Source organism: Crocuta crocuta, unplaced genomic scaffold, assembly GCF_008692635.1.
Source record: "Crocuta crocuta isolate KB4526 unplaced genomic scaffold, BGI_CrCroc_1.0 scaffold408, whole genome shotgun sequence".
In the NCBI taxonomy this organism is placed as follows: Eukaryota; Metazoa; Chordata; class Mammalia; order Carnivora; family Hyaenidae; genus Crocuta; species Crocuta crocuta.
In genome coordinates this window covers 4884884-4899311 of record NW_027527444.1, presented here as the reverse complement: position 1 = coordinate 4899311, position 14428 = coordinate 4884884, and the positions used below count along the sequence as shown (strand labels likewise).

Sequence of the window (14428 nt, the reverse complement as noted above, 5' to 3'; positions counted from 1 at the left end):
TGCTCACAGCTCCTGGGACGGCAGGTTCTAGAAACACCCCGGTCACACCAGTGACGGCTCGTATCGCGTCCTGAGCACGGGAGTTCTCACACAGTGACAAAGAAGGACTCAAGGAGATGGCACAGGGTCTGGACTCAGAAGGAAGAGGAGGAGGTCAGGGAGAAGAGCTTTCTGAACCGTGCTGTGCCCCCAGGCTCCTAAGGCCGCCATCCCGTCGCAAGGGCTGCAGCACTTACCGGGCATGGATTGTAGACATGCTGGAAGGGTAACCCGGAAAGAAAGAAGGTGGTGAGGAAACATGTAACGAACCATTCTAGAGTCCTTATGTTACCTTTCAGAGCAATTCTCCCAACTTCCAGAAGACTCAAACACGTTTTGGGGAGAGATGCTGTCATTGATGTAAAATGTTTATCTGTAACACAAATTACTTCTAGAAATTTCCAGGTTATGAGCAATCATCCAGCAAATATAGACTATGCTCTCAGAGCACATGCCGAGTGAATGAGACATGGCCCCGCATTTTCAAAAATATTGATTTCATGAGAGGAAGAAGATCCTCACCACACCCCCCCCCCCCCCCCACCAAGCTGTATCACAAAGCAGAATGTGCTTAATGTCATGGGGCATGGCTTTTAAAATAGTGTTTGATGAGGAGGGTGGAGTTGTTGCAAAGGAGGATCAGAGAGGCTAACAGTAGGCACATCCCAGACTCACAAAGGAGACCGTAGCATTGCACTGACCTTAAAGTCTAGATAGATTCATTGCAGAAGATTCAGCGTGAACAAAGCATAGAGAGTGATGGCGATATGGGGTGGGGCATCAAACACTGGGAAATAGTCTTATTGAGATAGAAAGGAACAGGGTAGTAAATTGAAGTTTAGACAAAGGACAGTGCTAGTCTAGGCTCCTTTGGTGATTTTTGAAATGGATGGTATTTGGGACCAGAAGTGCTAATCCAGTTATTCTGTGGATGTGAAGGTCAGGGTGTGGGGAGGAGGCTGCAGCAGTGAGCCGAGACAAAACAGCAGTGCCCCAGATGGCAGACCCAAGCTTGGGTGCTGCCCCTAACTGCTGGGGGCTTTGGGCTTCAGACTAATGGTTTCACGAATCTAGACAATGGCTTCCTCAAATATAAGATGAAAGTCTCATCTCCACTTTTCAATTCAGGTAAGTCCTGTAATAAGAATGCTGTCCAAAGCTGAGCTATGGTGAACAGCAAGGAAAAAAAAAAAAAAAAAAAAAAGCATCCAATGTACATACCGAGTAGGGTAGGACTTATAGAAGCCTTATGGTTAGCTCTGAGTGGTGGAGTTATTAGTGGCTTTTGTTTTCATTCTGCTGACCTTCATTATCTTTCTTTTCTATGAATGCTACATGTGTAATAAAAATGTACAGTCACACACACACAGATAAAACAAAAGCCTTAGAATGTCAGTTTTTAAAACAGCTCCAGCTACACATTCACTCTGGAGGAAAGAACATGAGTAGTGTTTCAATTACATGTTAATTTACCCAGTTATTCCCAAAGGCAACTGTGTCTGAGGAGGGTTACTGTACTTGTCCTAGTTCACCCGTCCCACACCCTTGAGAGACAGGACCTCATAGGCAGTTTGCTTTTGCTGTTGTTTAAAACACATTATTTTACAGACAACACGAAAATATCCTTTCCTGTCACAGGTAAATAGTACTTGTCCCCAGACATGAAAGAGGACAGTCTCCCAAACCGTGCAAGGAGAAATTATATCAGTTTAATATCATAAACGATGTTGCATAAAAATATTAACAACAGATCCACTGGAGATGACCCAAGCCGGGCAGACGCAGGAATGTCTACAGAAGCAACAAAGGCCAAGTGTCACTTTAGAGGACTTTGTTCTCAGTGAAAAAACTCCGTCTGTCTCCCTCCTCCCTCCTCCCAGCCAAGCTCGCCTCCTGGAGTCCCAGTGTGTGCTTCTCACCCTAAGTTTAGAAATTCAAGTGACCTTGCAGCCTTGGCGCCCCAGAGTTGAGGTGAACGAGAGCACGTAAACGGCTGCCGGGGGCAGGGTCTGGGGTAACATCCCCCACCTGTTGCGCGGACAATATCTGATCTAGCGGAAAGTTCGGAAAATACTGAAACCATGTCTTGAGCCAGAACTACCCCTCCTCCTCCCACCCCTCACACACCATATTTTAGCTAGATAAGTATTTCACAAACGTAAATTTTATATCATGGTGAAATGTCCATATTAGGATAACTTTAGCACAAAAATATGCATTCAATATTCCATGATTGTCTCCAAATAAAAGCAGTTTGCAATTGACGTTTTCTGGATTGGGCCACTTAAATTCACTTCTTTCCTGTGCAAGGAAACTGGAGGAACTGGGTGGGGGTCCCAGCGTCAGGCACTGGTGAGGAGGGCCTGCCTTGGAGGGTCAAGGGTGTGTCACGCAAACAGCATCCTCCACTGCCCGGCTTGCATGGTTCTCAGTCATCTGCACAGAAGGCCGTCGGCTGGTTCCCTCAGGGGCTCCTGCAGGGGCCACAGAAGATATGTGACAGTAATAACCCAGGTCCCCGCTTCTGGTCACAGCCCATCGCTGGCCCTCCTGGGCCAGGCAGACCCTGAGGGTGATCCCTCCCTTCCCACAGCGCCCACCCAGGCACCGGCTTTCCGTGGTTTGAGGACCGACACGGACATAGTAGGTGCTTGTTGAGCGAACAGAACGATTCAAGTCAGTGCTGGTCCAGACTGTGATGAAAGGCATGAGGAGCCGACAGGACCGACGTGAGCTCCCTTCCTTCTCCCGGGAGCCCTTAAGCCCGGAGCAGCTGCCGGGGGGGGGAGGCGCGGGCAGGCCTGTCCTGGCCCTTGTGGGGCCTGAGCTGGTGCTCACTTGGGATGGCAGGGGCCGCGTGCCGATCCTGGGCGGCGTCGGGGTGCCTGACCACTGGGGACCTGGGCCTGCGTGCGTGTGTTTTGTTTGTGGGACCAACCTGTGTCCACACACAACACACTGAAGGGCCACACACGAGATGTTCCAGGTGCGACTCTTCCCTTCGGGCACAGCAAAGCAGCTGGGGTCGGTCACTGGAAACGTTTTTCCTCAAAATCACGGTCATTTTGCCACAACATAGATCGGTGAGATGCTGGCCCACGTGGTTGTCTTTGTGGGAGGGAACGTCCCGGAGGCATTTCCTCGTCCACATCTAGCGACTGCTGCCGACAGACAGGTGCCCAGAGAAATTAAGAGCCACGCCGCTGAGGGTCAAGACATCTGGTCCCATCGCGTTCGGGTCTGTGTTTTTACAGCTACAAGCTCTGCAACACTTGGCGCCCTGAGCAGCCATATCTTCTGCATCACGCCCCCTGGATCCAGAAAAGTAGGCCAGTTCCAAGGAAACTGGCTTCTGCCTGGACACACTGTCTACACCAGCTTTTGGTCAGTTGACCAGGTCTGGTCTCCGCGTGCACTTCTTTTTCCCCCATTAGTTCATAGTAGCGGACAGGGCCCACGTCCTGATCCGAGTGTCCTCGATGCCCAGGCTCCGAACCCAGAGCGAACACATCGTGAGCACCTGGGAACCGACCAGAAAAACGCGTGAAGAGCCGTGGCCGCGCTGTGTGCGCCGGGCGGGGGCGTGTCCTTCCTGGATCCGCTAGGAGCCAGCTTCGCGGCTCGCGCCCGCAGGGGAAGCCTGGGCCACACCATCTGTGGCCCCTTGAGCGTCGTGATGCTCCCGCGGGCTGCGGCCCTGACTCTGTTTCCCGTTTCAGGCCTACATGGAAGACCACCTGAAGAACAAGAACCGGCTGGACAGGGAGTGGGAGGCGCTGTGCGCCTACCAGGCGGAGCCCAACAGCTCGCTCGTGGCCCAGAGGGAGGAGAACCTGCCGAAGAACCGCTCCCCGGCGGTGCTGACCTGTACGTAGCCCCCGGGCCCCGGGCCAAGGGAGGGCGGCCCCCAGAGCCGGGTGGGCCGGGCGGCCCCCGCTTGCTCTCTCCTCATTTTCCTGGGGTCCCCGCCCCCCGTGCTCTGCAGCGAATGCACCACCCCGGGGAAGCCGTCCCCAGCCTGAGAATGGAGTCGGCTCCTTCCTCTGGGGTGCAGGGGCACAGTCCCGGGTCGGGGAACGGCTGCACCCCTGGTACTTGCTCTCTGTCGTTACTGTGCAACTTGAGACCCGTTTCTTAGCCGCTGTGAACCTCTTCCTCGTCTATAATCGGGGTCCAACTATCTTCCTTGAAATCACCAAGCCCTGAGGACAGTTAGCGTAGCGCCTGCCACGTCGCACGCACACGGCCATCTGCACCTTGCACTCAGGTCCACAAGCGCTGCTGAGGGCCGCCTCTGGCCGGGACGCACCACCAGGAGGCAGCCGCACAAAAGACACCAGTTCTGTAAAGCAGCTTGCGCCTCGTAGGTGTTAGGGGTTGGATGTGATGCCGGGACCCGCATACGAAAGACCCGCCTGGCGTGCCCCTTCCTGGCCCTGGGCTCCCTTCCTTGGGTCACTTATCAGGCGCCCCAGCCACCCGTGTTCTAGCACGTTCCACGCCAGGTTTGCACTCTGGGTAATGTATGAACCCACTCCGCAGAGAGGAAAGGGGAGAGGGATCGGAAGTGAGTTTGTGACCAGAGTGCCCGACACACAGACGCTCGCTGAATGCTGACGCGTGCACAGCACTCGTGTGCACAGAATGTTACTGCCTTCGTCTCCGCAGACGAGGGGTGCTCGCGCATGCCTCAAACAGGATAAAACATTGTCGGCTGACGTTTTTGAGGGCACGGCAAAGCCGCACTCTCGGCAAATTCAGTGTCCACGGTGGGGACAGTCCCTCCATGTCCCCGATCCCGGGCCCCAGCCCTTTGGAGCCAGCGATGGGGCCTGGTGCGTTGGCCACGGGCCGTGTCCCGCCAGTCCCCCCCGCCTGGCCCACCAGACGCCACAGGACAGGCTCCGATGTAAGTGGCAGTGGTCTGACCCGAGCTTACAGGCCAAAAAATCAAAAGCTGGCGTCTTGTGTTGCCTTAGACACTGACGGGCATTACAGACCCTTGAAATCCGAACACGCCTGTGGGCGTGATGTCTTGTAACAGGTCAGTGCGGGCTCAGGCTAGGCCCTCTGTCTCTCCAGGCCCTCGGTCTGAGGAGTGTTTCCCTGAAGGGCTTTAAAAATAGGAGCTGTCTTCATTTATGCATTTTACATTTAGAAGAAAAGCAAAAAGAAAAAAAGAAAAGAACAAAGAAAACAGCAATTGACTGACATACTTATTAGGTACCTGCTGTGTGCTGGGCTGCGGACAGATACCGAGTGCGCAGAGATCTAACCTGGCCGCTGTGCTCAGGGCCCAGACGGGAAGGCCAGGAGGCTTCCACCTGCACCCGGAACACTTGGCTGTCTGGGGCGAACAGACACTCAGCAAGCTTAGACAGAATGTGTCCACGGGTCTGGTCTCTTACGTAGACTATCGGGTCCCTTATGGCAAATACTAAATCTGAGCGTCTTCCTCCAGCACCCCTCCCGCAGAGAAAGCCAGACCGCAGGTGCCCCCCGCATCCCCGTGCCAGGGCCTCAGCGACGGTGGCGTCTCCCGTCCCAAGGCCCTGCTTGCCCTGACGTCCGCCCTCTTGGGTCGGGGCGCTAGGGGGTAGGTGGCCGGCACCCTGGCCCAGCAGCCTAGCCCAGCGCTCTAGGCTGCCTGGGGCGTGAGGGGACAGCTGTGCGGGGCAGGGACGGCGGGGCAGGGCAAGCACACAGACACGGGAGCATTTCTGTGGATGAGCCCAGGGACCCCGCTGCCCCCCACTTGCGGCCTCCTTCACGTAGACGGAACCCTTAGCAGCAGATTTCAGCCTCTGTCCCTCCCTGAGCAGGATGCGGACGCCTGGGCTTAAACTCTCCTCGGCTCTGCCAGGTTCCACCAGGGACACTCACCCCACCTGCTGCCATCGGGCGCACAGCCTGCGCGGCAGAGACTCGGCCCCGTGGTGGGACCGCCAGGTGTCAAGGAGGGTGGCCAGTGCTGTCGTCCACGCGCACAGAACGCACTCTCCCCGGCGCACCCAAGGCTCCGGGCGTGCGTCGGCGGGCGGGGGCCTGAGCCCGCGTCCCGCGTCGTCCACCAGGCTCTGTGTTGCCTGGTTCGACGGGTCCCTGGGTGCCCGGGGGACTCCGTGCCAGGGGCCTCCCATCCTCACGCCTCCAGCGCCCGACCTCTCAGACTCCCCTCCACCCAGGGACGGGACCCCCAACGTCCGTGATGCACACCAGCCCACACCCGTGGGGTTTACCAGCTGGACACCCGTGGCTTCCCAGCTGTCGTCTCCCACCCGGGGCCCAGCCCGCCCACTACCTGCACCCTCCGCCCTCCTGTGCGCTCCTTCTCGTCTGGGGCCCCCAGGGGCCTCCGCTGCTCCCGCACTGAGGCTTCCCCCTGAGCCTGACAGGCGCTGTGGGAAAGTGGCTGCGGTGTCCACCTTTCTGTCCCTGCCAGGAGCTTCTGGCAACTTCCATATCATCTTCCAGAGGACAGTGTAGGACCAGGTGAACCGGCTCAGTCTGTGCTTTGGGCATCGTACAAGGTTAGAGAATTTAATACACTTCCTAAATTTATTTGTATTTGTAAGGGGAATTATGCAATATTCTGCTCATTTGCTTTTTAAATGAAAGACAGGATGATGACGCTGTTTTGGCGTACCGTCTTAAACAAGATATATTTTTGATTCTGTGTCACAAAAGCATGGGAGAGATTAGATGGAGACAAAGAACAGTTAGAGGTGAAACCAGAGAGAAGTGTCCAGGACCTGGATTTGCAGAGACGGAGAGAAAGGCACTTGATGGAACGTTCTCACAGTCCAGCTGCTCAGGGCTTTGCTGTGAAAGAGATCACGCAGGGGGCAGCTGTGGGCGCGCCTGCCTGCCCCGCAGACCTGGCCAGGTGCGGTGACGGCGGGCCTCGTCAGGGCCCCCGGTTGGCACCAGGCCCAGCCGCGTGTGAACACCGGCTACTGCCGAGCACAGGAAGCCTCCCCCCCGCCACGGAATCACCCCTGCACCTTCCAGATGAGGGCACTGGGGCTCAAACCCTATGCCGGCGGGACTCTGCCCACACACGCTTGTGCACTAGCCCGACCTTCTCTGTGTCGGAAAAATGCACACAAATGTCAAGCGTCTGCGGAAAAGAGTATTTGAAATACATACATGACTGCGGTACTTCAGCGAGGCATCACTATCCCTAAAACGCAGAGAATGTAATTTTTTCCAAACAAATCTTTAGCTTAAATTTGTTTTTCTGAACCCTAAGCAGACTCCACATACAGGAATATTCTGGGCTGGGCACTTCTGAGCGACCCAGACCTGCCCCCACCTGCCCGGAAGCACCTGTGAGCCTCCTAAGCAAGCTCGACGTCTCGTCTTGTGTGAGGAGGCTCCGACACACCTTCACCGCCACCGGGCAGGGACCGTCCGCATAAGGAGCCGGCCGAGTGTCTGCCTCCGGGTTCCAGGAGGCCGTGGGCTTGTTGGTGTCAACAATCTGCACGCCAGCGGGTTCTGTGGGCTTTGTCGTGGCTGCACCACGCAGGAGATGTCCCAGCCCCGCGCCTGAGACTGACGGGGGTTTTGTGTCTCGGGGAAGCCGGGAGCGGGCACACAGTGTTTCAGGAGCGGGAGTCCACCGGCCACGCCCTCAGGGCACCTAGAAGAGGCACCCTCACGGGCTCCCGACGCAGGCCCCGACGCAGGCCCCGCCACCAGCTCGCGGGGCTCCGAGTGCATGGACCGTCGGCACAGTTGAACCACTCACAGCTCAGATTTTCTCTTTACCCCTTTCCGTGAAGCTGGGCCAGACTCGGGACACGTCCTAGAGCGAGGCTGTGCCCGCCCCTCAGCATTCCCTTCCCGGGGCAGCTCACAGACCCCTGACTCCGTGGGGGCCCTGAGGCCGCTGGCCGCCCCTCGGGACCAGCTCTAGTCTCCTTGCNCACGCCCCGCCCCGGGCACCCCCCCACCCTGGGCACGCCGCTCTGCTGCAATTTCACATTCCCTGTGCCGCAGGCACGCCACAAGCCACAGGGTTCGCTGGTCGAGGTCGCCATCCACTGTGGTCGGGGGCCTCTTCTGTCCCCCGGGACCCCAGTCCCCGCACCCTCGCAGAGGTGCCTGAGAGGCGCTTTGCATCCGTCCTCGTTCGAAGTCGAGAAGATTTCGATTCCTGGTTCAACACAGTACCTCCGTCTGTCGGCTTCCCGCCACCTGTACTTTTTATAAACATGACTTCCGTGTCCTCGAGTCTTCCACAGAAACACGTTTGACAGGGTCAGCACGGGCCCTGCCCTCCCAGGGCCTCCCGCACGCTGGCCCGGGTCTGTGAGGGGACTCGAGCGCCCGCTTGGCGGCTAAGGCTTCGCCCCCAGCCCTGCTGCAGAGCCTGGTCGGGAGGGCGCCCCGGTCACATCCAGATGCTCGTCGAGCACTTGCGCGACAGACCCGGGGGCAGATGCCGCACAGCCGCGTGTCTCGTCACCCTGGGCTCCCGTGGGGCCAGCCCAGGGGCGCTCCGCGAGAAGGCGTGAAGATGCCCCTGCACACGTTTTACTGCAGGAGTGTAAACGCGCAGGCAGAAGCGCTAGCCTGACGGTGGCCTCCATCCCCCCACCCACGCTCAGCACGTGCAGGTCAACCCTCGAGGGACGTGCCCGATGTGTGTGCGCTTTGCTGATTTGGGGGCTGAGCTGTTTCAGAGTGAGTTTCAGGCATCGTGACACGTACGTAACTGCTTCAGCCGGTGCCTCCTGAGACGACGTCCTACTTACTCCAGCTGCACGGTCACAGCTAAAAGAAGCCGTGACTGCCCAGGGCCAGCCAACTTGGGTCCATGTTTGTTTACCACGGAGCTTCGTTGAGGTTCACAGCTGCCCTTGGCGCTGAGTGCCCGCACTCTTCTGTGAAACAACCCCCTTTGTTTTCTGACCTGACTTGTCCCTAACAAAGCTGCTCTCCTACCGACCACACTCCCTTTGGGAGCCTCACAAAGCACGCGGTTAGCGGCCTGACCGTCCTGCTGGCTTGCAGACCTGCCTTCCCCCCCCGTTCCGGTCACGCAGCCACGGCAGAGGCCCCGGGCCCGAGACCCAGAGCGGCAGTGCCGGGCTCCGCGCCTCCGCGTGGCCTCGGTGGACGGGAGCGGCGTGCTTCCGTGGCCCCACCTGGAAGACTGGCAACACGCTGCCCTCGCTCAGCTGGCGGGCGCCCAGAACCCTGACAGTGAGTGGTGTCTGCCCACCGTCTGCCCCCCAGGGGTCTCTTCCCTGCCCTTCCTGCTCTGAAAGAGCATTCTCTCTGGCAGAGGTGGTCGAGGCAGAGCCGTGACTGAATGCATTTCCTCTGAATTACCCGTTAACTCGGTTTCGTCTGCACCAGACAGAGGCCTGTCTCATCCTGATAAAAAGATGCAGCTATTAAACTCTTCTGGTTTAAACCAACGCAGCTATTAGACTCCCCTGCCCCGTGCGTATCCCCTCGCCCACAGGACGTCAGCCTCCCGGACGCGTTTTCCATGAGGTTTGGGTCCCTGCTTGTCCCCATTCTCTCCTCTCCTGCCCCTGGCCCCTAACTTGTGAAGCCCGTTTCTGTGGCTGCTGTTCGTCCTTCTCACTGGGGACGGTGCCGCTATGCCCTCCGGGCTCGACGCTTAGGGGCCCTGCGTCTGTCTGGCCGGCTTCCCTTCTAGAGTCTCCGGAACAGAGTTCTCTCCTCTGTTTACACGTTCAGGGTCCAATCAGTGTTTTCTTTCGTGGCAACCAAACACGTTAAGGTAATCTGCCCACTTTTCTCTCGAGGTTGCCATTAATTTAGCAGTTTCTTCCTTATTAGAATTCAGTTCGGGTGAGAAGCTGCCCTTGGCGCCCTGTGCCGATCCAGGAAGTCAGTTTTGCAGGAAGAGGGGATTTAAGGTGCCCTTCACCTTCTGACGTCCCTCCTTCCCTTCTCCCTCCCCTCCCCCGTGACCCCCGAATTCCCACGGGTCTGGAGGGCCCTTCTCCGCCCGGGGGGGATTTCGGAAACACTTGCGGTTGTCCGGGGGCTTCCGTGCTGGGTTAGGACAGAACCGCCCACCTGGCCGCGGGTCACTGGCCCTTGGCGGGAACCTGGGGTGGCCGAGCCCGTTTGCTCTGGAGAGAAGCGAGTCTCCGACGGATTATACGTCACTTTGCCGAGTGTGGCCGCAGGGTAATGGCCCCAAGACGCCCACGCCCCAACCCTNCGAGCAGGGAACCCAGGAGAAGGCGGGGGGCGCGCTGTGCCGGGACCCTCGGATCCCGCGGGCGGCACCTTGACGAGGACTCACTCCAGGGCGGGCGGGGCTGTGATGCGTGTGTGGAGCCCCGGCCCGAGCTCGGCCCGCCCCCGGCGGTCACAGGGGACCCGCGGCGCCTGCGCCCTCTGGCTCGCCTCCACCGCTGTCGCGGGGACTGTGGACCCCGCTTCTGTGCGGGGCTCTGTGGGGATGAGGACCTGGCGCGCCGTTTGCACATCTGCCTCTCGGCCCAGAAGACGGCATGGTCCCGCCGGCCGGCTCCCCCGGGTCTCAGGCAAAGCCGATTTGGGGACCCCTTTGCGCCCGAGGGTGGGTCATCTGCTAGGACACTGGCCGAGTGTGGGCTGGTCCCGTGGATGTGGGAGGCATCCCGTCTCCCCAGGGGGCGCGCCCGCGGGTCTGTCACCCACCCAGACTCGCCTCGTGGTCCCGCCCCGATGGCCACCTCCTCTCCAGAGCTCACCCTCCCCACGGTGCCAGCCGGTGGGTACAGGTGGGGCCTCTCAGGCCTGGTCACAGGGGCCGAGGAAGCCAGAAGCTGCTCCCGAGTCTGCCCCCTGCCCGCCTTCCCCAGGGGCACACCCCTTCTCCTGTGGAAAGGGCTTGTTCTGGGGACCGTTGGGTGTTCCTCCCTGCTGCCTGTTCGCTCTAAATCTGTCACCTTCCTGAGCAAGAATCCTGCCGAGCTCTCTCACTTTTCCAGAAGGCTTGGCAAGGCCCGGGGTAGCAATGTTGTCTCAGGCAGTGTCACAGAGGGCCGGGGACACTGTGTCCGCCTGGGGCCCCTTCAGATGTGACTGTCACTGGAAGACTTGAAGAGCGAGGTGGGCTCGTCTCCCGGGTCGGCGCGGATGCGGGGGATTGTTNCCCTTCTCCGTCTGCCTCTGTGTCCAAAGTCCCCCTTGCACGAGGACACCAGGCACCCCCCCCCCGGGGCCGTCTGGGGTACTGGGCATTAGGGATGCTAACGCATCTTGTGTTGTGGAAACAGGGCTACTCAGGTCAACCTTTGCCCACCCCCCCCCGCCTCCAGACCGCCGAGGGGCTGGGTGGGCACCCAGCTCGGCACTCAGGCTGTGCCCAGATGGTGCATTTCCCGCAGAGGGCCACAGCGGTGAGCAAGGCCAGCACGCAGCTGGCGCTGCCTCCCGCGTGGGTGTCCCACTGTGGTCCGGGCCCTAGTGACCCACTACACTGTCATTCACCCACGGAGCAGGCTGGCTGTCCTACTTGAGATTTCTTTCTGAGACATCTGCGGAGAGGCTGGTGAGACTATTGAAGCAGCGAGATGGGAGGCCAGACCCTGCCGACCGCCTGGTGACTCGTCCGGGGCAGGAAGTCGACCCCAGCCTCTGGGGCCCGTGACAGGCAGGGCACCAGACCGGGCCACATTCTCTCCCCACCTCTGGGCGCAGGAGGGGGCTGTGAGTCTGGGGCCTCCGCCCCGACCACCCGAGTGCACCGTGTGCTCGTCCAAGGAGCCGCTGAGTGGAACCCCATTGCTTTTTCATCTTGGATGTTTGGTGATGTTGATTGGTTGAGCTAAGAGTTTCCAGCAAGCTTAGCTAAGAGCAGAATGCTTGCTCGCTTACTGAGGAGGGAAGCCCATGGACAGAAGCTTGAGCCAACCTCTCTAGGGAGGACTTACTGCTTCAGAGCAAGTCACGCCGTGGTCATCCGGTTCCCAGATCTGCAAAGAAACATGCTAGTCAGTCTTGAAACAGACGTAATATAGAAATGTATTCTTCGCTCGACTCTGCCAAGTCCAAACAGGAAAGACGTTACCATGTGTAACTGGCTGTAATCATTGCACGAGCCTTAACAGCTGGGAGACTGGTGGTGGCGTAGAGCTTCCGGCCGTGTGCACTAAACCACGCGTGGGCCCACGAAACTGCAGAAGATGCTGGCAGTTGCTGACGCCGTTGAGCTCCTCCGGGTGCACAGGTCTCCATTCAAGTCTCAGAGCCCCGACCCTCCAGCACAGAACCCCGGGGTCCACCTCACACGCCTCGCATCCCCACTAGCCACACCATCAGAGTAAAGGAAACAGCGTAATGGAAAGACAGCTGGAAAGCCCCGTGAGGACCTTGGCCGACTGTTCGGGTGATGGAAATTCCCTGTGCAGTGCCAGGGTCCACACACCTGAGCCGTAGGCATTCAACACCAAGGAATTCATCCGCTCGTGGCGTGGAGATTATTGACTCACACGTATCAGTTCACCTGGCGTGAATGACACAACCAGGGCGCCTGGGGAGACGCTATCCTGAGCACTACAGGACGGGCTAGAGGCACCGGAAGGCCCCGCGCACCGTCCTTTCACGGGTCCAGGCAGACAGGTTCCGGACAATGGCACATGCTGGCACTTGCCCGCTGGTGGCTCGGCCTCCAGAAGTGCCCTGGGCTGTCTTCAGGTGCTCTTTGTCCTGCTGGGGATCAAGTAGACTTTCTAGAACTTGTTTCTTCCGTTGGCGTCTATGAAAATCATTGGCATCTGTTCACTGGCAACACAGCGTACCATAAATAAGTTTTGCCATGTTAACTCACTTTTCATCACTTAGGTGTTTGTGGTCTTGAACTTGTGCCTCCGCCCCTTCCTGTGCGCGAGGCACTCCAGCCAGTGCTTCACTTGTGCCGTTTATCATGGCGACCCTGTGAGATCGTCAGCCTACGTTTTGGATGACAAATCTGACCCTTTAAAGTATTGAATAATTTGCCCAAATATCACCTGCCAGCAGGGGGCGGGGCCAGGATTCAAGCCCTGGACTCTCAGCTGTTGGCTGTGAGGCCTTTGCCAAGGCAAACATTGGGTCTTCCTGGGCCGTGGCTTCTTCCATCTAAAATGGGAGTGGACCCTGTTCGATGCATGGCCCAGTGCTCCGGGAAGAAGCAGGGAACATGTGGAACTACTTTTAGAACAGATAGAATGTTGGAGAAGCTTGGGACGTCGCTCTTGAACAAGGACTTGGGAAAAGCGTACGCCACACAGCAGTTTAATCAACAGCTTTCCTCTTGGGAGTGATTTTCTCCTTCCCTCCCTGTTAAAACTTACCATCGTGGATCTTAGCAGAGAAAACTACTCATCTTAGGGCCAGAAACAGAGAAGGAGCTGAGCTTCCGTTTTCTGGCTTCCGGGTGAGCTCTCTAAGCCTTAAAGAGCACACCCCTGCTAGCTGACGTGCAAGCGCCCAGGTGGCTACGTGTCCTTGCTCCGTGGTTGGGGCCGTTGTGTTATGTTTGCTCCCAGGCAGGAGTGTGTGCTCACAGCGGCCATCCCACGGAACCATCCCACAGAACCGTACCCCATCTACGAGCCTAGGCCAGGGAGAGGGGGTGTGTTCCTGAGCCCCGCCCCAGCCTCACCTCCAACTCGCTGGTTGACCTTGATTGACTCTGTAATCTGCCAGCCCTTGGCCTTCCAAAGGATAGAGGCGGCCGTTCTCAACTTGACATCAGCTCATCATCTCCCATAAGAGCTCTTTTTAAAAGATGAACAGGAAAAGTGAACCACAAAATAGTTGACATTCACCCGACCAATCAAAATACCCCCTGGGCCGTCCCCACTTCGTGACCCCGCCCCCACGGCGCCCTGGCCGGCTGACCCCTGCAGCGTGGCCCCAGCTGTGTCACGTGGAGACTCAGACGACCTAGTATTAAAAACAGAACCAATTCACTGTTCACTCTGAAATCACCATTGTTCACTCTGAAATCACCATGTCGCCGCAAAGTCAGTTACGTGGTGGGAGGTTATCACAACTCGGAGGCCCTTGTCCTGGCCTCGATGGCGCCTGTAAAGGGCGGCCTGCAGGAAACGACACGGCTGAAACAGCGCTTGGCGGAGAGCTTGACAGCAGAGGCTGTCCCCACAGCCGGGCTTGGGCTCAGGTGCTCCAAGCCGTCTGTCCCCTTAGCCCTCAGAGCACCCAGCTCCCAGGCTGCGTTTTTATTCCTCCGAGACTCCCACACCCACAAGCATCTTCTTCATTTTCTGACTGGAAAATCCAGCTTGTGGGCACTCCCTGCGCTGCTTGCTCGGGGGCAGGGCGGTGCCGACCCCTTGGAGGTGAAGGGCACCCAGCAGCCCTCAGGCCCGTGCCTGTCCAGCCAGGCGACTTTGGCACCTTC

The 14428-nt window shown here is 58.2% G+C and overlaps 1 protein-coding gene across 1 annotated transcript in view; it reads left to right on the top strand.

Moving 5' to 3' along the window:
- Nucleotides 1-14428, top strand: part of PTPRN2 (protein tyrosine phosphatase receptor type N2) — a 639986-nt gene that overhangs the window by 579273 nt on the left and 46285 nt on the right. The window contains exon 15 of the mRNA XM_077761727.1: nucleotides 3759-3906. Coding sequence (XP_077617853.1) covers nucleotides 3759-3906 — 148 coding nt within the window. The remainder of the gene's footprint in view (nucleotides 1-3758; nucleotides 3907-14428) is intronic.